General features: G+C 41.8%; 3 protein-coding genes and 2 non-coding genes across 5 annotated transcripts in view; all 5 read right to left on the minus strand.

Annotated features, from left to right (window-relative positions):
* Nucleotides 1-1,149: 1,149 nt before the first annotated feature.
* LOC106609058 (40S ribosomal protein S4) lies at nucleotides 1,150-11,824 on the minus strand. Its single transcript, XM_014207427.2, has 7 exons — nucleotides 11,701-11,824; nucleotides 11,084-11,161; nucleotides 10,446-10,626; nucleotides 8,583-8,680; nucleotides 7,905-8,076; nucleotides 7,133-7,290; nucleotides 1,150-1,318 (listed from the first exon to the last, which is right to left on the minus strand). Exons 1-7 carry the CDS (start codon nucleotides 11,701-11,703, stop codon nucleotides 1,217-1,219), a joined length of 792 nt encoding a protein of 263 aa, XP_014062902.1. The 5' UTR covers nucleotides 11,704-11,824; the 3' UTR covers nucleotides 1,150-1,216.
* On the minus strand, nucleotides 8,402-8,476 carry LOC123743881 (small nucleolar RNA SNORD61). The gene has a single exon (XR_006770733.1). It is a non-coding gene; the product is annotated as a small nucleolar RNA SNORD61 (small nucleolar RNA).
* On the minus strand, nucleotides 10,139-10,215 carry LOC123743880 (small nucleolar RNA SNORD61). The gene has a single exon (XR_006770732.1). It is a non-coding gene; the product is annotated as a small nucleolar RNA SNORD61 (small nucleolar RNA).
* Nucleotides 11,825-12,808: 984 nt separating the features above from the next.
* Nucleotides 12,809-15,375, minus strand: LOC106609035 (cbp/p300-interacting transactivator 1-like). Its single transcript, XM_045721855.1, has one exon. The coding sequence runs from the start codon at nucleotides 15,373-15,375 to the stop codon at nucleotides 14,812-14,814; it is 564 nt and encodes a 187-aa protein (XP_045577811.1). The 3' UTR covers nucleotides 12,809-14,811.
* The window catches only part of hdac8 (histone deacetylase 8), a 42,397-nt gene continuing 40,283 nt past the window's right edge, over nucleotides 15,216-17,329 (minus strand). Inside the window, exon 11 of the mRNA XM_014207426.2 lies at nucleotides 15,216-15,388. Coding sequence (XP_014062901.1) covers nucleotides 15,375-15,388 — 14 coding nt within the window. The 3' untranslated portion in view covers nucleotides 15,216-15,374. The remainder of the gene's footprint in view (nucleotides 15,389-17,329) is intronic.

Genomic DNA, 17,329 nt, shown 5'->3' on the forward strand with positions numbered 1-17,329 from the left:
CAAATGCTCACCTTCGATTGCCACTGGAGAAGTGCGCTCTTCACAGATGAATCCCGGTTTCAACTGTACCGGGCAGATGGCGTCGTGTGGACGTCCACGTTGTGAACAGAGTGCCCCATAAGCTACAGACAATGAACACAATCACATTTTATTGATGGTAATTTCAATGTACAGAGAAAGGTAACGAGGCCCTCAGGCCAATTGTCGCACCATTCATCCGCCACCATCACCCCATGTTTCAACATAATGCACAGCCCCATGTCACAAGGATCTGTACTCAATTGCTGAAAGCTGAAACGGTCCTAGTTCTTCCATGGCCTGCAAATTCAGACATGTCACCCATTGAGCATGTTTGGGATGCTCTGGATTGACACGCACAACAGCGTTCCAGTTCCCGCCAAATCCAGCAACTTCGCCCAGCGATTGGAGTGGGTCAACATTCTAGGCTACAATCAACAATCTGATCAACTATGTGAAGGAGATGTGTTGCGCTGTATGAGGCAGATGGTAACACCAGATACCAACTGGTTTTCTGATCCACAACCCCTACTTCTTTATGGTATGTGTATTATCACTCATGTCAAATCCATAGATTAGGTCCTAATGTACATATTTCAATTGACCACTTTCTTTATATTAACTAAAGCAGTATCTTTTAAATTGTTGCATTTACATTTTTGTTCAGTGTCCAATTTGTCCTGATGGTGCTTGCAGCCCTCTTCTCCATGGTCTTCCGCAAGGTGAAAACTGGAAGACGTCCCCCTAATGACCAGCAGCAATAACATATGTCCAACATCACCCAAACCACACCTTCCAGTGCATGACAATGTTCATAGAAGATTGAGTGCCCATATACACAACCTGTGTACCGTATGTACAGAATGACCCGGAATACTGGTTTTAGTGAATGTGAAGTGTTAAATGGCAATTATCACAACATGCTCAGCACATACTGTAATGTTCAGTGAGATTATGATCATAAGCACTAGACTGTGTAAATAACAGGCCTAATTGTAACAAAATACTCATCCTCTCACTAGTTGACAAGGAACCTACATAAACATTCCAAAATACATTTCCCTTTCAAATAATTTACAACCCCAATAATTCACTGAACATCAACATGGAAAACAATAGTCAAGTCAGCGGTTGGATTTTGTTGTAAATAACATTGTTTTTATTTCAAAGCCAGGATGCCTAGACCTACATACAGGACTTAGCTGCTGCCGGCCTTGGCAGCGATTCTCTTGTCTCTCTCCTCAGCGATGGTGAGACGAATACCCTTTCCACGGGGCAGGGACACCCACGGCTTGTTGCCCTGAAGATAGGGGGAGAGAGTAAACGGAAGATATTACAAAAGAATGCCGGTAAAGAGGGAATCTATAAACATGGCACAGGAAGTGGTCAAACGTAAGTGGACAAAAGATAATATAATTTAAAGTGAACGCTGGTTCTTAGGAAAAAGGAACATTTCATCTTAGCTGTAACAAATACTGATGTTAGTCTAGAAAGACCAAAACCGGCCTCCCGAGTGGCACAGCGGTCTAAGGCACCGCATCGCATGCAGTGCTAGAGGCATTACTACAGACCCGGGTTAATTTCCCAGGCTGTGGGAGTCCCACAGCACACAATTGGCCCAGAGTCATCCGGGTTAGACCGGTAGGGCTTTAATTGGCTCATGGCGCTCTAGCGACTCCTTGTGGCAAGTGGGTGCCAGTGGGCTGACCCCGGTCACCAGTTGAACCGTGTTTCCTCCAACACATTGGTGTTGGCTGGCTTCCAGGTTATGCTGGCGAGTGTTAAGGAGCATGGTTAGGCGGGTCATGTTTTGGAGGACGCATGACTTGACCTTCAACTCTCCCGAGCTTGTTGGGGAGTTGCAGCGATGAGGCAAGATCAAAAATTGGGGAGAAAAGGGGGGGGGGGGAATTAAAATGAAAAACAAACAAAACCTGCCTATAACGCTTGGGACCAATAAATTGATCAGGCTGTAGTATTTACTTGTGTTACAGGGATAGTTCACCCAAATTACATGTTGTTTTCTTACCCTGTCAGTAGTCTATGGAAAATGTTTTGGTTTAGTTGTCATGGCACAGTTTCCCAATGCTAGCATTTGCGGCACAAATCCCATTTTAGTCATAGGACCCATACTAGCATTTTTCGCGTATCATGTCCAAATCATCTGGCAATATCTAAAAGCAGGGGTCTCCAACAGGCCGATCACGAGCTCACAGCCCACCTAGGAGTAGCTCACAGTATATTACAGACACAGGGAAGAGAAGAAGATGGCTATTTGAAAGCTAGAAAAAAACAACACTCAACATGTTTCATTTTTTAAAGGAGCTCTCATGCAAGGAAAGGTTGGAGACCCTTGATCTAAAATGTATTGTGAAGCTCAAAGTCACAGATGAACTAAAATGTATTGTGAAGCTCAGTCACTTAGATGATTTGAAAAGGTGCAAAAAATGCTAACATTGGTCCCATGACTTAAATGGGATTTGTGCCACAAATGCTGAAACATTAGCATGTAGAAACAGTGCCAGGGAAACTAAACCAAAGCATGGATTACTGTCATTACTTGTCCATAGACTGCTTACATGGTAAGGACCAATTGTGTAATTTGGGTGAACTGCACCGTGAACGGGTCTCTCTATAGAACACACTTCCTATCAAATCTGAAGTAGTGTCGTCGTCGCCCCCCCACAATGGTTGTCTGCAGTCTAGTTGTTTTGGAATGGTTGGTAAAGCTACTATTCATCATTGTTAAATCAGAATGGCCGATTAACCTGTTGGGGTGTAGGGGGCAGTATTTTCACGGCCGGATGAAAAACGTTCCCAAATTAAACTGGTTACTACTCTGGCCCAGAAACTAGAATATGCATATTATTAGTATATTTGGATAGAAAACACTGAAGTTTCTAAAACTGTTTGAATGGCGTCTGTGAGTATAACAGAACTCATATGGCAGGCAAAAACCTGAGAAAAATCCAACCAGGAAGTGGAATGTCAGAATTGTAGTTATTTTGATTCTCTATCGAAACTACAGTTTCTGTGGGGTCACGTTGCACTTTCTAAGGCTTCCATTGGCTGTCAACAGCCTTCAGAAAGTTCTTTCAGCATTCTTCTGTCACTGGGCAGATAATAGGAGCTCAGTCAATCAGTGGACTGCCTGTGGACAAAGGGATTGGATATGCGCGATCCCGTGAGCGCGCCATTCCTTCTTTTTCTTCTTGAATGAATATGCTATTGTCCGGTTGGAATATTATTGCAATTTTACGTTAAAAATACCATAAAGATTGATTTTAAACAGCGTTTGACATGCTTTTAAGTAGGGCAATGGAACATTTTGACTTTTCGTCTCTGGTACCGCGCTCGCGCGTTATGCCTTTGGATAGTGATCTGTACGCATGAACAAAACGGAGGCATTTGGACATAAATATGGATTATTTAGAACAAAAACAACATTTCTTGTGGAAGTAGCAGTCCTGGGAGTGCATTCTGACGAAGATCAGCAAAGGTAAGAGAATATTTATAATACTAATTCTGAGTTTAGGTGACCCCGAACTTGGCGGGTGTCTGTATAGCTTGCTGTGATGGCAAGCTATGTACTCAGAATATTGAATAATGTGCTTTCTCCGTAAAGCTATTTTAAAATCCGACACAGCGGTTGCATCCAGGAGTAGTCTATCTATAATTCTTTAAATAATTGTTATATATTTTGTCAATGTTTATGATGAGTATTTTTGTAAATTGATGTGCACATTCACCTGAGGTTTTGGTGGGAATACATTTTCTGAACATCACGCGCCAATGTAAAATGCTGTTTTTGGATATAAATATGAACTTTATCAAACAAAACATACATGTATTGTGTAACATGATGTCCTAGGAGTGTCATCTGATGAAGATCATCAAGGGTTCATTTAGCTGTGTTTTATTGACATGTCTTTGCTTGGAAAATGGCTGTGTGATTATTTTTCTCTATGTACTCTCCTAACATAATCTAATGTTTTGCTTTCGCTGTAAAGCCTTTTTGAAATCGGACAATGTGGTTACATCAAGGAGAAGTGTATCTTTAAAATGGTGTAAAATAGTTGTATGTTTGAGAAAGTTGAATTATGACATTTTGTTTTTTGAATTTGCCGCCCTGATATTTCACTGGCTGTGTCCCGCAGATGGCCTACGTAGCCCATAGAAGTTAATTAGGGCCGATTTGAAGTTTTCATAACAATCGGTAATCGGCATTTTTGGACACCGATCATGGCCGATTACATTGCACTCCACGAGGAGACTGCATGACAGCCTGACTACCTGTTACGCAAGTGCAGCAAGGAGCCAAGGTAAGGTGCTAGCTAGCATTAAACGCATCTTGTAAAAAACAATCAATCTTAACATAATCACTAGTTAACTACACATGGTTGATGATATTACTAGTTTACCTAGCTTGTCCTGCGTTGAATATAATCGATGCGGTGCCTGTTAATTTATCATTGAATCATAGCCTACTTCGCCAAACGGTTATTTAACAAGCGCATTCGCACTGTCGTTGCACCAATGTGTACCTAACCATAAACATAGTCTTTCTTAAAATCAATACACAAGTATATATTTTTAAACCTGCATATTTAGTTAATATTGCCTGCTAACATGAATTTATTTTAACTAGGGAGATTGTGTCACTTCTATTGCGTTCTGTGCAACAGTCAGGCTATATGCAGCAGTTTGGGCCGCCTGGCTCATTGCGAACTGTGTGAAGACCAACTTCACCAAACATGGGATGACTTAACAAAAGCGCATTTGAGAAAAATAGCACAATCGTTGCACGAATGTATTTAACCATAAACATCAATGCCTTTCTTAAAATCAATACACAGAAGTATATTTTTTTTAAACCTGCATATTTAGTTAAAAGAAATCCAGGTTAGCAGGCAATATTAAACAAGGGAAATTGTGTCAATTCTCTTGCGTTCATTGCACGCAGTCAGGGTATATGCAACAGTCTGGGCCGCATGGCTCGTTCCCAACTAATTTGCCAGAATTTTACGTAATTATGACATAACATTAACCTGTTATGGCTAGGGGGCAGTATTTTCACGGACGGATAAAAAACGTACCCGATTTAATCTGATTAGTACTCCTGCCCAGAAACTAGAATATGCATATAATTATTAGCTTTGGATAGAAAACACTCCAAAGTTTCTAAAACTGTTTGAATGGTGTCTGTGTATAACAGAACTCATTTGGCAGGCCAAAACCTGAGAAGATTCTGTACAGGAAGTACCCTGTCTGACCATTTCTTGGCCTTGTTGATTATCTCTATCTATTACAGGGGATCTCTGCTCTTACGTGACACTTTCTACGGCTCACATGGACTCTCAGAAGGCGGCAAAATGCTGAACCGTGGCTTTGCAGGCTCTGGCTGAAACAAAGTAGCGCGTTTGGATAGTGGCTGGTTACAGTACTGTGAGACTCAGGCTCGTGCCCGCGTCGACCGAAAGCTTTGTTTTCTTTCCTCTGTTTAGCTAAACGGAGATTCCCGGTCGGAATATTATCGCTTTTTTACGAGAAAAATGGCATAAAAATTGATTTTAAACAGCGGTTGACATGCTTCGAAGTACGGTAATGGAATATTTAGAAATCTTTTGTCACGAATTGCGCCATGCTCGCGACCCTGATTTACCATTTCGGATAGTGTCTTGGAACGCACGAACAAAACGCCGCAATTTGGATATAACGATGGATTATTTTGGACCAAACCAACATTTGTTATTTAAGTAGCAGTCCTGGGAGTGCATTCTGACGAAGACAAAGGTAATGAAACTTTTGTAATAGTAAATCGGAGTTTGATCAGGGCTAAACTTGGTCGGTGTCTAAATGGCTAGCCGTGATGGCTGGGCTATCTACTGAGAATATTGCAAAATGTGCTTTCACCGAAAAGCTATTTTAAAATCGGACATATCGAGTGCATAGAGGAGTTCTGTATCTATAATTCTTAAAATAATTATGTTTTTTTGTGAACGTTTATCGTGAGTAATTTAGTAAATTCACCGTGTTTTGGTTCCAAATAGTCCATAGTGATATCCAAAACAGCGGCATTTTGTTGTGCGTTCAAGACACTATCCGAAGGGTAACGAAGGGTGACGCGCCCGACGCGTTTCGTGACAAAAAATGTCCGTACTACGAAGCATGTCAAACGCTGTTTAAAATCTATTTTTATGCGATTTTTCTCGTAAAAAAGCGATAATTTTCCAACCGGGAGTCGTTGGTTTCATTCAAAGACAGAAAGTAAAATGGACTCTTCTCGTGCACGCGCGCGCCAGACTCATTGTTCTCAGATCGACCACTATCCAAATGCGCTACTGTTTTTCAGCCATGGCCTGCAAAGTCATCATTCAACGTTCTGGCGCCTTCTGAGAGCCTATGGGAGCGTTAGAAAATGTCACGTTACAGCAGAGATCCCCTGTTTTGGATAGAGATGATCAAGAAGGCCAAGAAATGGTCAGAGAGGGCGCTTCCTGTTTGGAATCTTCTCAGGTTTTGGCCTGCCATATGAGTTCTGTTATACTCACAGACACCATTCAAACAGTTTTAGAAACTTGAGTGTTTTCTATCCAGAGCTAATAATTATATGCATATTCTAGTTTCTGGGCAGGAGTAATAATCAGATTAAATCGGGTACGTTTTTTTATCCGTCCGTGAAAATACTGCCCCTATCCATAACAAGTTAAAAGGAACCACCAGCTTTCATATGTTCTCATGTTCTGAGCAAGGAACTTAAACGCTAGCTTACATGGCACATACGGCACTTTTACTTTCTTCTCCAACACTTTGTTTTAGCATTATTTAAATCAAATTTAACATATTTATTTATTTGAGACATTATATTAAGTTAAAATAAGTGTTCATTCAATATTGTAATTGTCATTATTACACCAAAAAAATAAAAATAAAATAATAATCCGCCGATTAATCGGTATCGGGTTTCTTTGGCCCTCCAATAATCGGTATTGGCGGTGAAAAATCATAATCGGTCGACCTCTAGTGTGTAGTGTAGTTCATGTTTGTATGCGAAGGTGTGTGTGGATGTGCAGGTATCTGTTTGAGTGCGCATGTATAGGTCTTCTCTACTTACCTTGCCAATGATGAAGATGTTTCCAAGCCTGGTGGCGAAGATGTTTCCAGCACTATCCTTGACGTGCACAACGTCAAACGAGCCGGGATGCCTCTCCCTGTTGGTGATGATACCAATACGCCCCAAATTGGCACCACCGGTCACCATGCACAGGTTACCTACAGGGAGAAGAGAGGGGAGACATGAGGTCAAAAGTATGATTTGATTGGGTAGTATTGTTGCTTTGCATCAGTCAATTCTTCAAAAAGTTTCAAGGATGGTGGTTAGTGGATCCAAAGGTCTGTATGAACAGACCACCATTTTTCACAATTTATTTTTCCTACAAAGTGTCAAAATGAGTCAACCATCCAGTTCTACATTCACAATTGAAGAAAATGTAACCCCTCTACCCTGGGATAAGCAAGACTACACAAAAATCTTAATTTAGTTACTATGCCCGTGTAACAGTGTCTGAGATCAAGCGTCCTTGCCAGCCATGGGTTGCAAGACAGGGATAGTAGGAAACTAGTTGATGTGTGCAAGGGGGAACAACATAACAGCACTGAACAAGCTGCACTGCAACTTATCCTGCTTTTCTAATCATTTTTCAACTCGAATAAATTTAAGACAAGAGAGACATTACTAACACACCACCCCCCCCACACACACTTAATAGATTCGATATGTAACACTTCGAAAATCTAACAAGCTAACCTGAAAGACCACTTTCCCCACAGGTATACATTTCCCTTTCAATCACTTTAAAAGTATATATTTTTAACCGTGATGTTACCTGTGTCGAACTTGATGTGTTCCGTGATCTTGCCAGTGGCGAGGTCGATGCGGACTGTGTCATTGACTTTGATGAGAGGGTCGGGGTAGCGGATGGTGCGTGCGTCGTGGGTCACCAGGTGGGGGACTCCTTTGGTGCCGATGAGGTTCTTCTTCACCTTGCACAGTTTGTACTGGAGGGAAGAAGAGGGAGAGAAAGATGGAGGAGAAAGTGAGTGATTGTTCTGGCAGGGCTTCCCAAACCTAGACTCAGAAGTGTAAATGCTTAATTAAAAGGGAAAATCCACTAGAATGTTTCATTAGTCAACTGTTGATAGACCAAAAACATTTTACATGTCAGCAGTAAAATGTAAGATATGACTTTAAAAAATGGATTACCCACTTGGTTTTGAAGTCTAAACAAGCATAAGTACTCCAACTGAAACCATGCTAGGCATTTACACAAAAGGTTGAATTTGTAACCGTTTCACATTAGGATTCATCCAATTATTTTTGTTGGAGCTCAGAACTTCTTAGAGGTATTGGTGAGGGTTTTTTTTCAGCTCGATCAAAACCAAAGACTTTCTTCATTGCTCCCTCCATACAGAAGATCATATTGTACTTGTATTGCTTGGTTTAAAAAGACAGGCTTGAGCTGTGAATAACTAGACTCGCAACCATGTGTGACAACGTGTCATACCTGGGCCTCCTCAGCGGTAATGCGGTGAACTGTGAAACGTCCCTTCACGTCATAGATCAGACGGAAATGCTCTCCAGTTTTCTCAATGCTGATCACATCTACAGACAGACATCACGCATTCATATCAATGATCAAATCCAGAACAGGCCAACACCAAAATAGGATGCATCAGACCAAATTCAAATTCAATACAGTCAGGATCAAATTCTCATAACTGGGAACAAAATAACACTGCACATTTCAGATACCAGTAGTCAGAATGACAGTCAAACCAACTGAATGACCGTCAACCCAACTATATTTTGTCCCTTCGTAATAGTAATAATTAGGTTGGTGCTTATATTCGTCCTATTTCACACATGTACAAGTGTGTATTAACACAGGTGAATTAGAAATTCGTTTTTGCATTTCTCACTCCTGTGACACCCCCAGAGAGCGGGGTCATGGCCAGGGTCTGCCATTGTCAACAGAGCAATTATGGTCAAGTTCCCTTCACCTTGTTGGCGCGGATTCAAACAAGCAACCTTTTGGTTACTGGCCCAACTGTCTAACCGCTAGGCTACCTGCTACCCAGGTCAGATACTAATAAAAAGGACAATACAACCCATTTCATTGTACATCAGCTAGCTAGGCAAAAACTCAGACTGGTAAATCTCAGACAGGTGGAAGGGCACTATACAAATCCTCTAGACTCAATTGTGTATCAGAGGAAAACATCTCACACCGTTTTGCCATCAAAGCATGTAATCTAGCCTTGTGGTGCACCAATGAGGGAGGGCATGGTCCAGTGACAAATCCACTCCATTGTACATTAGATGGCTCGGCTAACATCCCACAGTATTTTCTAACAGCAGTGTGTGAGCAAGCCTTAAAGGAGAGGTGTTACATGGTCTGCATTTACATAATGTGAGGTTTCACCTGGCCTGGGAAATTAATCACAACACCATCATAGCTCTCTTGGCAGGAATAAAAGTCATATGGAAGTGTGTGTGCATTCAAGATGGTGTGTGCATGAAAGTCTAATGGGGTGCATGTGAAGATGTGTGCCTGAGAAAACATGAATATGAGAGTGAATGTCTACTGGTGTGTGTACAACTTTGCGTGAACCCCTAGGAGGATATGGGTGAAGATCCAAAAAGAGATTAAATTCCTTTAAGTGGGTCCACAGATGTCCCTCCATCTGATGTGAGGTGTGTTGTGCATTTATCTAACCAGAAGCTATGAAGAACAAATGAGAAAACAAGTGAGGAATAATTTGACAAGCGTGATCATGATACCACCAAAGCCCAGAGAGACTACAACTAAATTAAACTCACTCCAAACACTAAGCATGCCATCTACCAAATCAGGCTAACTGCAAAATTCTTTAGACATTTAAAGCAGAAGTCTTCAGTCAGTTCAGTGCCTTGCATCCAACATGATATGCTCATCACAACAACCCTTCCTTAGACTGGGACACACAACATTAAACATTTACATATGCAATTTCACAGCAACAAGGGGATACACATCATAACCTGCTCAAATACTACAAAATGCATCTCTTCTTTCAGTTAGAGCTCAGAACTTCTTAGAGGTATTGGTGAGATTTTTTTTCAGCTCATTGATCAAAACCAAAGTTTGTCTTCATTGCTCTCATTTCCAACTCTAGTCACAGGCTAGGTGAAAGCATGAATGAGTGGAACAGTACCCTTCCCCCTTCTTCCCTCCAGTCCCTCACTTCATTCTCATTACCCTTCACCCACCCCTTGCATCTTCCATCCCCCTCTCCCCTAGTCAGACACATCCATGAAGTCAATTGGGAAGGTCACATCACTGCAAACTATACTCCTCTCCCTTCCTCACTCATCAAACCCAACTCACCCATGAAGCCAGCGGGGTAGGTGACGTCGGTGCGGACCTTGCCATCGATCTTGATGAACCTCTGCATGCAAATCTTTTTGACCTCGTCTCCGGTCAGGGCGTACTTCAGACGGTTCCTGAGGAAGATGATGAGGGGCAGGCACTCCCTCAGCTTGTGGGGACCGGTGGAGGGACGAGGCGCCTACATAGATAAAATTGGGTGTGGTATTTTAACTACTATATGAGCAGTAAACAATGACAGCTATAGACCATGTTGGTTCAGCAGACAAGTATACACAGGAAGAGATAACTATGCATTATAACAGCAATGTGTGACAAGTAATTTAACGAACACGTTCTTGCCTATACTTTTTGTGTTTCTTATAAATGTCTGTTCGGTTGCAGGTGGTTCGCCACTCACCAGAGAATATTCAGAAAGACTCAAATCAACGTTATACACCGAGTGAAGAGTTAAGTTATCCCACCATTTTAGTTCCTTCACATCTTGCATTTCCCAACATCTTTGCAGGAACTAGTCGTTTCTATGCGACGCGTCCATAGATATGCCCCTCAATTTGGCTAATAATCTGCATGCTAGTCTGCAACTAACCAGTAACATTGTGGTTTTAGCATTTAGGTATGAAGTAGCATGTACTTACGAACACTCCGGTGAGCTTGTCAAGCATCCAATGCTTGGGCGCTGCAACGCGCTTCAGGTGCTTCTTCGGTCCTCGTGCCTAGTAACCAGAAAAATAACTTGTCAACCCAACTAATGTAGTTAAACTTCCAGCCTAACAACAGACAGCTCAGTTTCATTCGAAACACCATGCGACCTGTCTGGCTAGCAGAGTTCAGCGTACAATATAGTCATTTCCTACACGGTCCTTGAATGACAATTCCGACTGTGGCCTACTCGATAGAAACACAAGAAACGGGGTTTACTTTAACCCAATTATTCCTGCAAAAAGTTTGTGCTCAATTGCCATGGGCAGGTAAACACTTTTGAAAGTAAAAGTAGTGGTAGCAGAAACATTTGGTTCAAATGAGCAGCATTGACACTAACTAGCTAGTTAGCTAGCTAGCTGATGGTGAAATAATTCGGTTTTTCAAATATAATTTCATAGACCAAAATGTAAATCCTTATTTCAATATAGGGACTAGCCATCGCCAAATGTATGTATTTTCAAATTATCACAGTTATATGTGGGATATTATATTCAGAAAAAGTGATGTTTGACGATGATTCTGGCGAGAATCGTTCGGAAACACAGCTCACCATGTTGGAGTATGCGGGGAAAAGGACCTCCCACTTTCAGGCCTTAGAAAATAAGACAGAGTATTGTGCATGACGAGGGACAAACAAGCGGAGTTTATATGGTCCGCTCTCTAGTGTCGAGGAGAACAACTGCAACTGGATGTTCCTTGAACTTGATAGAAATACGGAAGATGGTTATTTTAGCAGGCCAGCTACGCATACGTCAGTATTTGCATTGTATTGAATGGTCAAATACTGATATGGCTCTCACTGATTCTTATACAATAGTAAATATTTTATATATTTCAAATGAATGACAGTGTAGCGATCCTCGCTATATGAGCCATGTTACAATTCTCACCAAGTGTATTAACACTATTGGCGTGATGTGTAGGATGTTTGCCTATCACGCCAGAGATCTGGGTTTGCTCCCCGCTCCCTCCGTTCACTACTATATTCTCAAATTGAAATATGCCTAAGCAACGCACATTCAGTTTAACTTATTTTCATAATATTAATATACTGATTCGCAAGTCTAGCCTACATGTCTTCATCCTAATCAACAAAATAAATATTGGTATGTACTGTAGCCTATGTGTTTTCGGCTTCTCGGAGCCTCTCAAATGTAAATTGTCCATATCTGTCAGGAAATGCCAGCGCGCGTGACAGAGCACTTCAGTTTATGCGGCGCATGTGTTCCCAATTTCCATGACAAATGTCACTAGTGACGTCCTTTCTGGCAGCTTGCTTCCATATGCTTTAAGTGTATGCTCTATTTATCTTCTCATAGTTACAGAAGTTAAGGACTTAAACAAAGGCACCGCATTATGCTTGACCCCTGGCCCTCAATAAACTGTTGTAGCCTATTAATGGTGTGTTTTTATAAGTTTGACAAATCGTTCTAAAATCATGCTTACGAATATTCTGTTTTGTTGCTGTATAGGCCAACAGCCCATTTTTCTTTCATTATAGGACTTGCGTGACCTGTTGATTTGAGACATGTCGCCACTAGATGGCGACATGTTATATAAAATGTTAACAGTTCTCAGCAATCAAGGGTTTATGAATGAATTAACTAAAATAATATGTACAAATGTTGCATCTGGTCGGCGTAATGACACAAAGACGATTCAGATTGGTATTCTTTATTTTCCCCCAAATGCAGAGAAGTAACAAAAATACAAGCATTTAAATATGATCTAGTACATATTTTCATAAAGATACAAATGAGATGCAAACAGAGAAAGTGCTAAAACAAAAATCAACCTCAGTTATGATTCCATCTGTCATTTCAAAAACAAAAAAAAGAGGTACAAATAAAAAAATAGGTCCCTCTCCCTTTCTAAAATAAGGCCTCAATTAAAAAAAGGTGTGATTTAAAGAAAGAAACTTAGGACCATACAATCAGTGCAGTATCTAGACAAGTGATTCATTTTTTTTCCCAACATTTTTTTTTTCCTTTACAAAATCAATAGCAAGAAGTGTTTCGAGCTAAAACAAAAAGAAAGTGATCACAAAAAGATCTGAAATGTCATAAGGAAAGCAAAACAAACATTTCATGAAAAGTAAATGTTCTTGCTAGTCTGGAAGCTCAAAGGGTATCTGGTTAGGAAATAAGTTGGTGTGTTACCAGTTATCTTGCATTTCCTTGGGGTCAAAACTTAAAGGGAAACTTACAGGAATACTTTCCCATGCAAGCACTCACACACACACACACTCGTGCTCTCTTACGATCAAGTGATCCAGCAACTAAAACTACAAAACAATAAGGACCCTGTTTAGATATGTAGCCTACTCCTGCTTTGGTCTACTGTAGGCCTACTGACTGACTAACTCGCATGGTAAAAACGCCAACGTATCACATGGTGAAAAAAGCATGATGATGCCATGTGACTCACACTTGGAACATGGGAACTTAATAAAGAGGAAAAGTTCCAATTGACTAAGAGGAAATCTTGTTTCTGTAGTCTTCTGAACAGGTACTGTAAAATAAAATTTAATTACGCAATCATACATTTATCATTAATTAGCCTTCAGCTCTCACAATTCAACCCCCTCCCCCAAAAATACTATATTTTTTATTTATTTTTAAAGTCACCTTTCTTTAACCGCCTCATTACCTGTAACCCTCATTAACTATTGGCTATATCCTATATGGCACCCTATTCTCTCTCTCATACACACATATATAAAAACACACACAGCACTACTTTTGAACAGGACCCATAGGGCTCTGGTCAAAAGTAGTGCACTATGCAGGGAATTGGGTGCCATTTGGGACATACACATTGACGGTACAACAGAGTAGGTAGTAATGGAGCGTCTTGGCTCTAGGACCACAGGGGACAGAGATGGAGGGGGGGGGGTGGAGATAGAGAAGGATGAAGAGACTTACAATAGACAGAGAGAATGATGGGGCGGGTGTGGACTATGATTAATTTCACCTACAGAGTTACCAGGTACACGAAGACCACGGACGTTAAGACTCATTCATTTATTTAGATACAGACACTGACAGCACCATACAGGTCAGGTTACACCGGTCCACCGAGACTACACAGGCTTCTGATGCCTCCTGTCATGTCTGTCTTATGTCACAGGGTCCTGAACAATCACACACATACACACAGACACCGTGGTGTCCCATCAAACCCACTGAACTCTCCTGAATGTTGGGGTAACTGAATAAGTGACAAGTGCCTGTTTCACGGCTGCTACTTCCATTACCGGATCGTAATACCATCCATCCCTCCTTTTGCCGGTGTGTGTGTAGGGGGCCCTTGGGACGTACAGTGAAATTGACAGACAGGCCTGAGGCTCAAGTTCCCTCAGTAACATAGTATTTTCTGTGAGACACACAAAAACATTAGACCCTGTGTCTATCCTTTCTCCTTTAAATTTAGAAGGCGATACAGAGGAAAAACAAGAGAACAGCATGCTCTTTTTGGGTCAGTTTGTGTCCATAACTTGTCCTTCAGAGAAAAACAGAGGGTGACCCCAAAAGTCTAATTTTCTGTGTTTGGGTGAGCACCCAGCCGGGACAGAGTTTATGTCAATCCAACCTAGAGAGTAATGAAAAGGAAAGAATGAGAGAGCACAGATCCCCTCCTTTCATCCCTCCATTTGGGTGGGTCAGCATCCGGCAGGTACATCCGCTATGAAGTCAAACTCGTTCTGTCCTAGCCAGAGTTCAGGCAGCTCGTTAGCCTGGTCCAACCCCAGCTCTACGACCAACGACATCAGAACCTCCTCGTCCACCGGGTCAGAGTCAATAATCCCCCCACAGCCCTGATTCCTCCCTCCAACACCCCCAGGGGTACCCCCCACCAGCTGCCCCGCTGAGCCCAGCGTTGAGGCCCCAAACCCCCTCTGAGGTACTGAGGTGGGCCCAGAGGCTACGCCGCCACCTATACCTCCAGCCAGACTCTGGTAGTGGGAGTTGAGTTTCTGGAGCTGCATGCTGGCGAGGAGGTGAGGGCCGGTCTGGAGGGTCTGCAGGCAGAATGGCTGGGGTTTGGAGAGGGATGGAGAGGTGGAGGTGTGGAGGGTGGTGGAGGAGGGGGGTAATGGGCCACCCCCGGGTGTCTTGACAGGTACTGCCGTCCCGGGGTAGTGGAGGAGGGTGAGGGAGGATGACGGCAGTTCGCGATCCTTCATGACAACGTGGGTGGGGCTGGAGAACAGCAGCGAGGTCATCACCTGGGGATGCCTGGGAATGAGGAAGAGGAAAATATGTTACGATGACGTCATCAAACAAGGACACTACACAAGGTGGAAGAGATAACAGAGAGTACTAAAAACATACAAGGTTCTGATAAGAGATATCATCATAGCGGCTGGATCACAGAGTGATGATAAGACTCATTTTCTTTGCTTTAACAGCCTGAAGTCAATTGTTTAACTAGGCTACCCACTAAATATCCTAATCCAAATAGTGGATTGAGACTGTGTCCCAGCTAAAAATCAGTCTAATTTAATTGGTGGGTCACACGAACAAACACATTTTTTATTTTTTTGCTTTTTACATTGCAGAAAGGGCTGCATCCCAAATGGCACCCTATTCCCTTTATAGTGCACTAATTTTGACCAGAACCAACTAAGGTTTGGGAACTTGGGATACAGACTAAGTAAATTAAGTAAATTAACCATGAAAATACCATAGAGGCTCAGAGAGAGGGGACTGACTGATTGTCTGGTTGGATGTCTGGGGTTCATAATAGGGTTAAAAGACAACAGACCCATTGAGGTCTGAGTCACATGATAACATACATACATATTGCCCTGAGAAAAGGAGTGTGTATGTGGGTGCGTGCATGTTTGCGTGAAAGAGAGAGAGACACACACACACACATACACACACGTCAAGTCATGAGGCTGTCATTTTAGGCAGTTAATCGCTTAATTATATGTGCTGATCCACTGGAACCCCCTTCCCGAGACACACACTCATCCAACCCCCTTCCTGCCCCAGCCCATATTTAGGGAGAGGATAATTGCTACAGGCATGCATGCAGCTGCACTGGGCCTATAGAACACACACACCCGTCATCTTCTGTGGCCTGCCATTGACAGCTGTTTGGTATTCACCACTTTGTGTGTGTTCTCTGGTCCTTTGTGTTCATTATTCATTGGATGATTACTGTCAGAGGCAGACTGACTGCACATGGTTCCTCAACACAACAGCTTTCTACTACACTGATGATGCTGATGGGAAGACAGACAGACCGATAGGAGGAAGGAGAGACACTGGGCCATGTTCAAATATCAGTGGTGGAACAAGTACCCAATTGTCATACTTGAGTAAAAGTAAAAAGATACCTTAATAGAAAATGACTCAAGTAAAAGGGAAAGTTACCCAGTAAAATACTACTGGTGTAAAAGTCTAAGTATTTGGTTTTGAATATCCTTAAGTATCAAAAGTAAATGGTATTGCTAAAATGTACAAGTATAAACCATTTCAAATTCCTTATATTAAGCAAACCAGACAGCACAATGTAGTCTATTTTTTATTGGCGGATAGCCAGGGGAACACTTCAACAAAGCATTTGGGTTTAGTGAGTCCGCCAGATCAGAGGCAGTAGGAATGACCAGGGATGTTCTCTTGATAAGTGTGTGAATTTGACCATTTCTGTCAAAATGTAACAAGTACTTCTGGGTGTCAGGGAAAATATATGGAGTAAAAAGTACATTATTTTCTGGAGGAAAAGTTGTAAAAATTATAAATAGTAAAGACACCCCAAAAAACGACTTAAGTAGTACTTTAAAGTATTTTTACTTAAGTTCTTTAAACCACTGTCAAATATCCTTCCATCTATATCAGTGATTAGGCCTTCCCCAAGGAAGGAGAATGCGTTTTGAAAGTATTCCAACAGAGCCTATTGAAGTGGTATGTCTCTCACTAAACTGCTTCTTAACCTATTGCCAAGAAGACAAACTGTTAACTGAATAGCCTACCTTTGTCAATTAGCAAGGCTAGTATATTTAGCCTATATAAACTAATCACATTATGTCAGACAATCACTATAGAAGTTACTTGGAACAGGTTTTCAGTAATTTGATGAATCATATCGGTCTCCCGGTGGACTTGTGGGTCAGACCTGAAAGAGCATAAAATGCGTCTCATCTCTTCAACAACTGCGGTGTCAATTAC

Source organism: Salmo salar, chromosome ssa07 (assembly GCF_905237065.1).
Source record: "Salmo salar chromosome ssa07, Ssal_v3.1, whole genome shotgun sequence".
NCBI lineage: Eukaryota > Metazoa > Chordata > Actinopteri > Salmoniformes > Salmonidae > Salmo > Salmo salar.

Bases quoted from the DNA above. Each gene is read 5' to 3' on its own strand.
- LOC106609035 (XM_045721855.1), bottom strand. From the start codon at position 15,375: ATGACCTCGCTGCTGTTCTCCAGCCCCACCCACGTTGTCATGAAGGAT.
- LOC106609058 (XM_014207427.2), bottom strand. The intron at 10,627-11,083 runs GTAAGTACATGC...TTATCTATGTAG, and splicing joins ACAAGCTCACCGGAGTGTTC to GCGCCTCGTCCCTCCACCGG. The intron at 1,319-7,132 runs GTAAGTAGAGAA...CCCTATCTTCAG, and splicing joins ACATCTTCATCATTGGCAAG to GGCAACAAGCCGTGGGTGTC.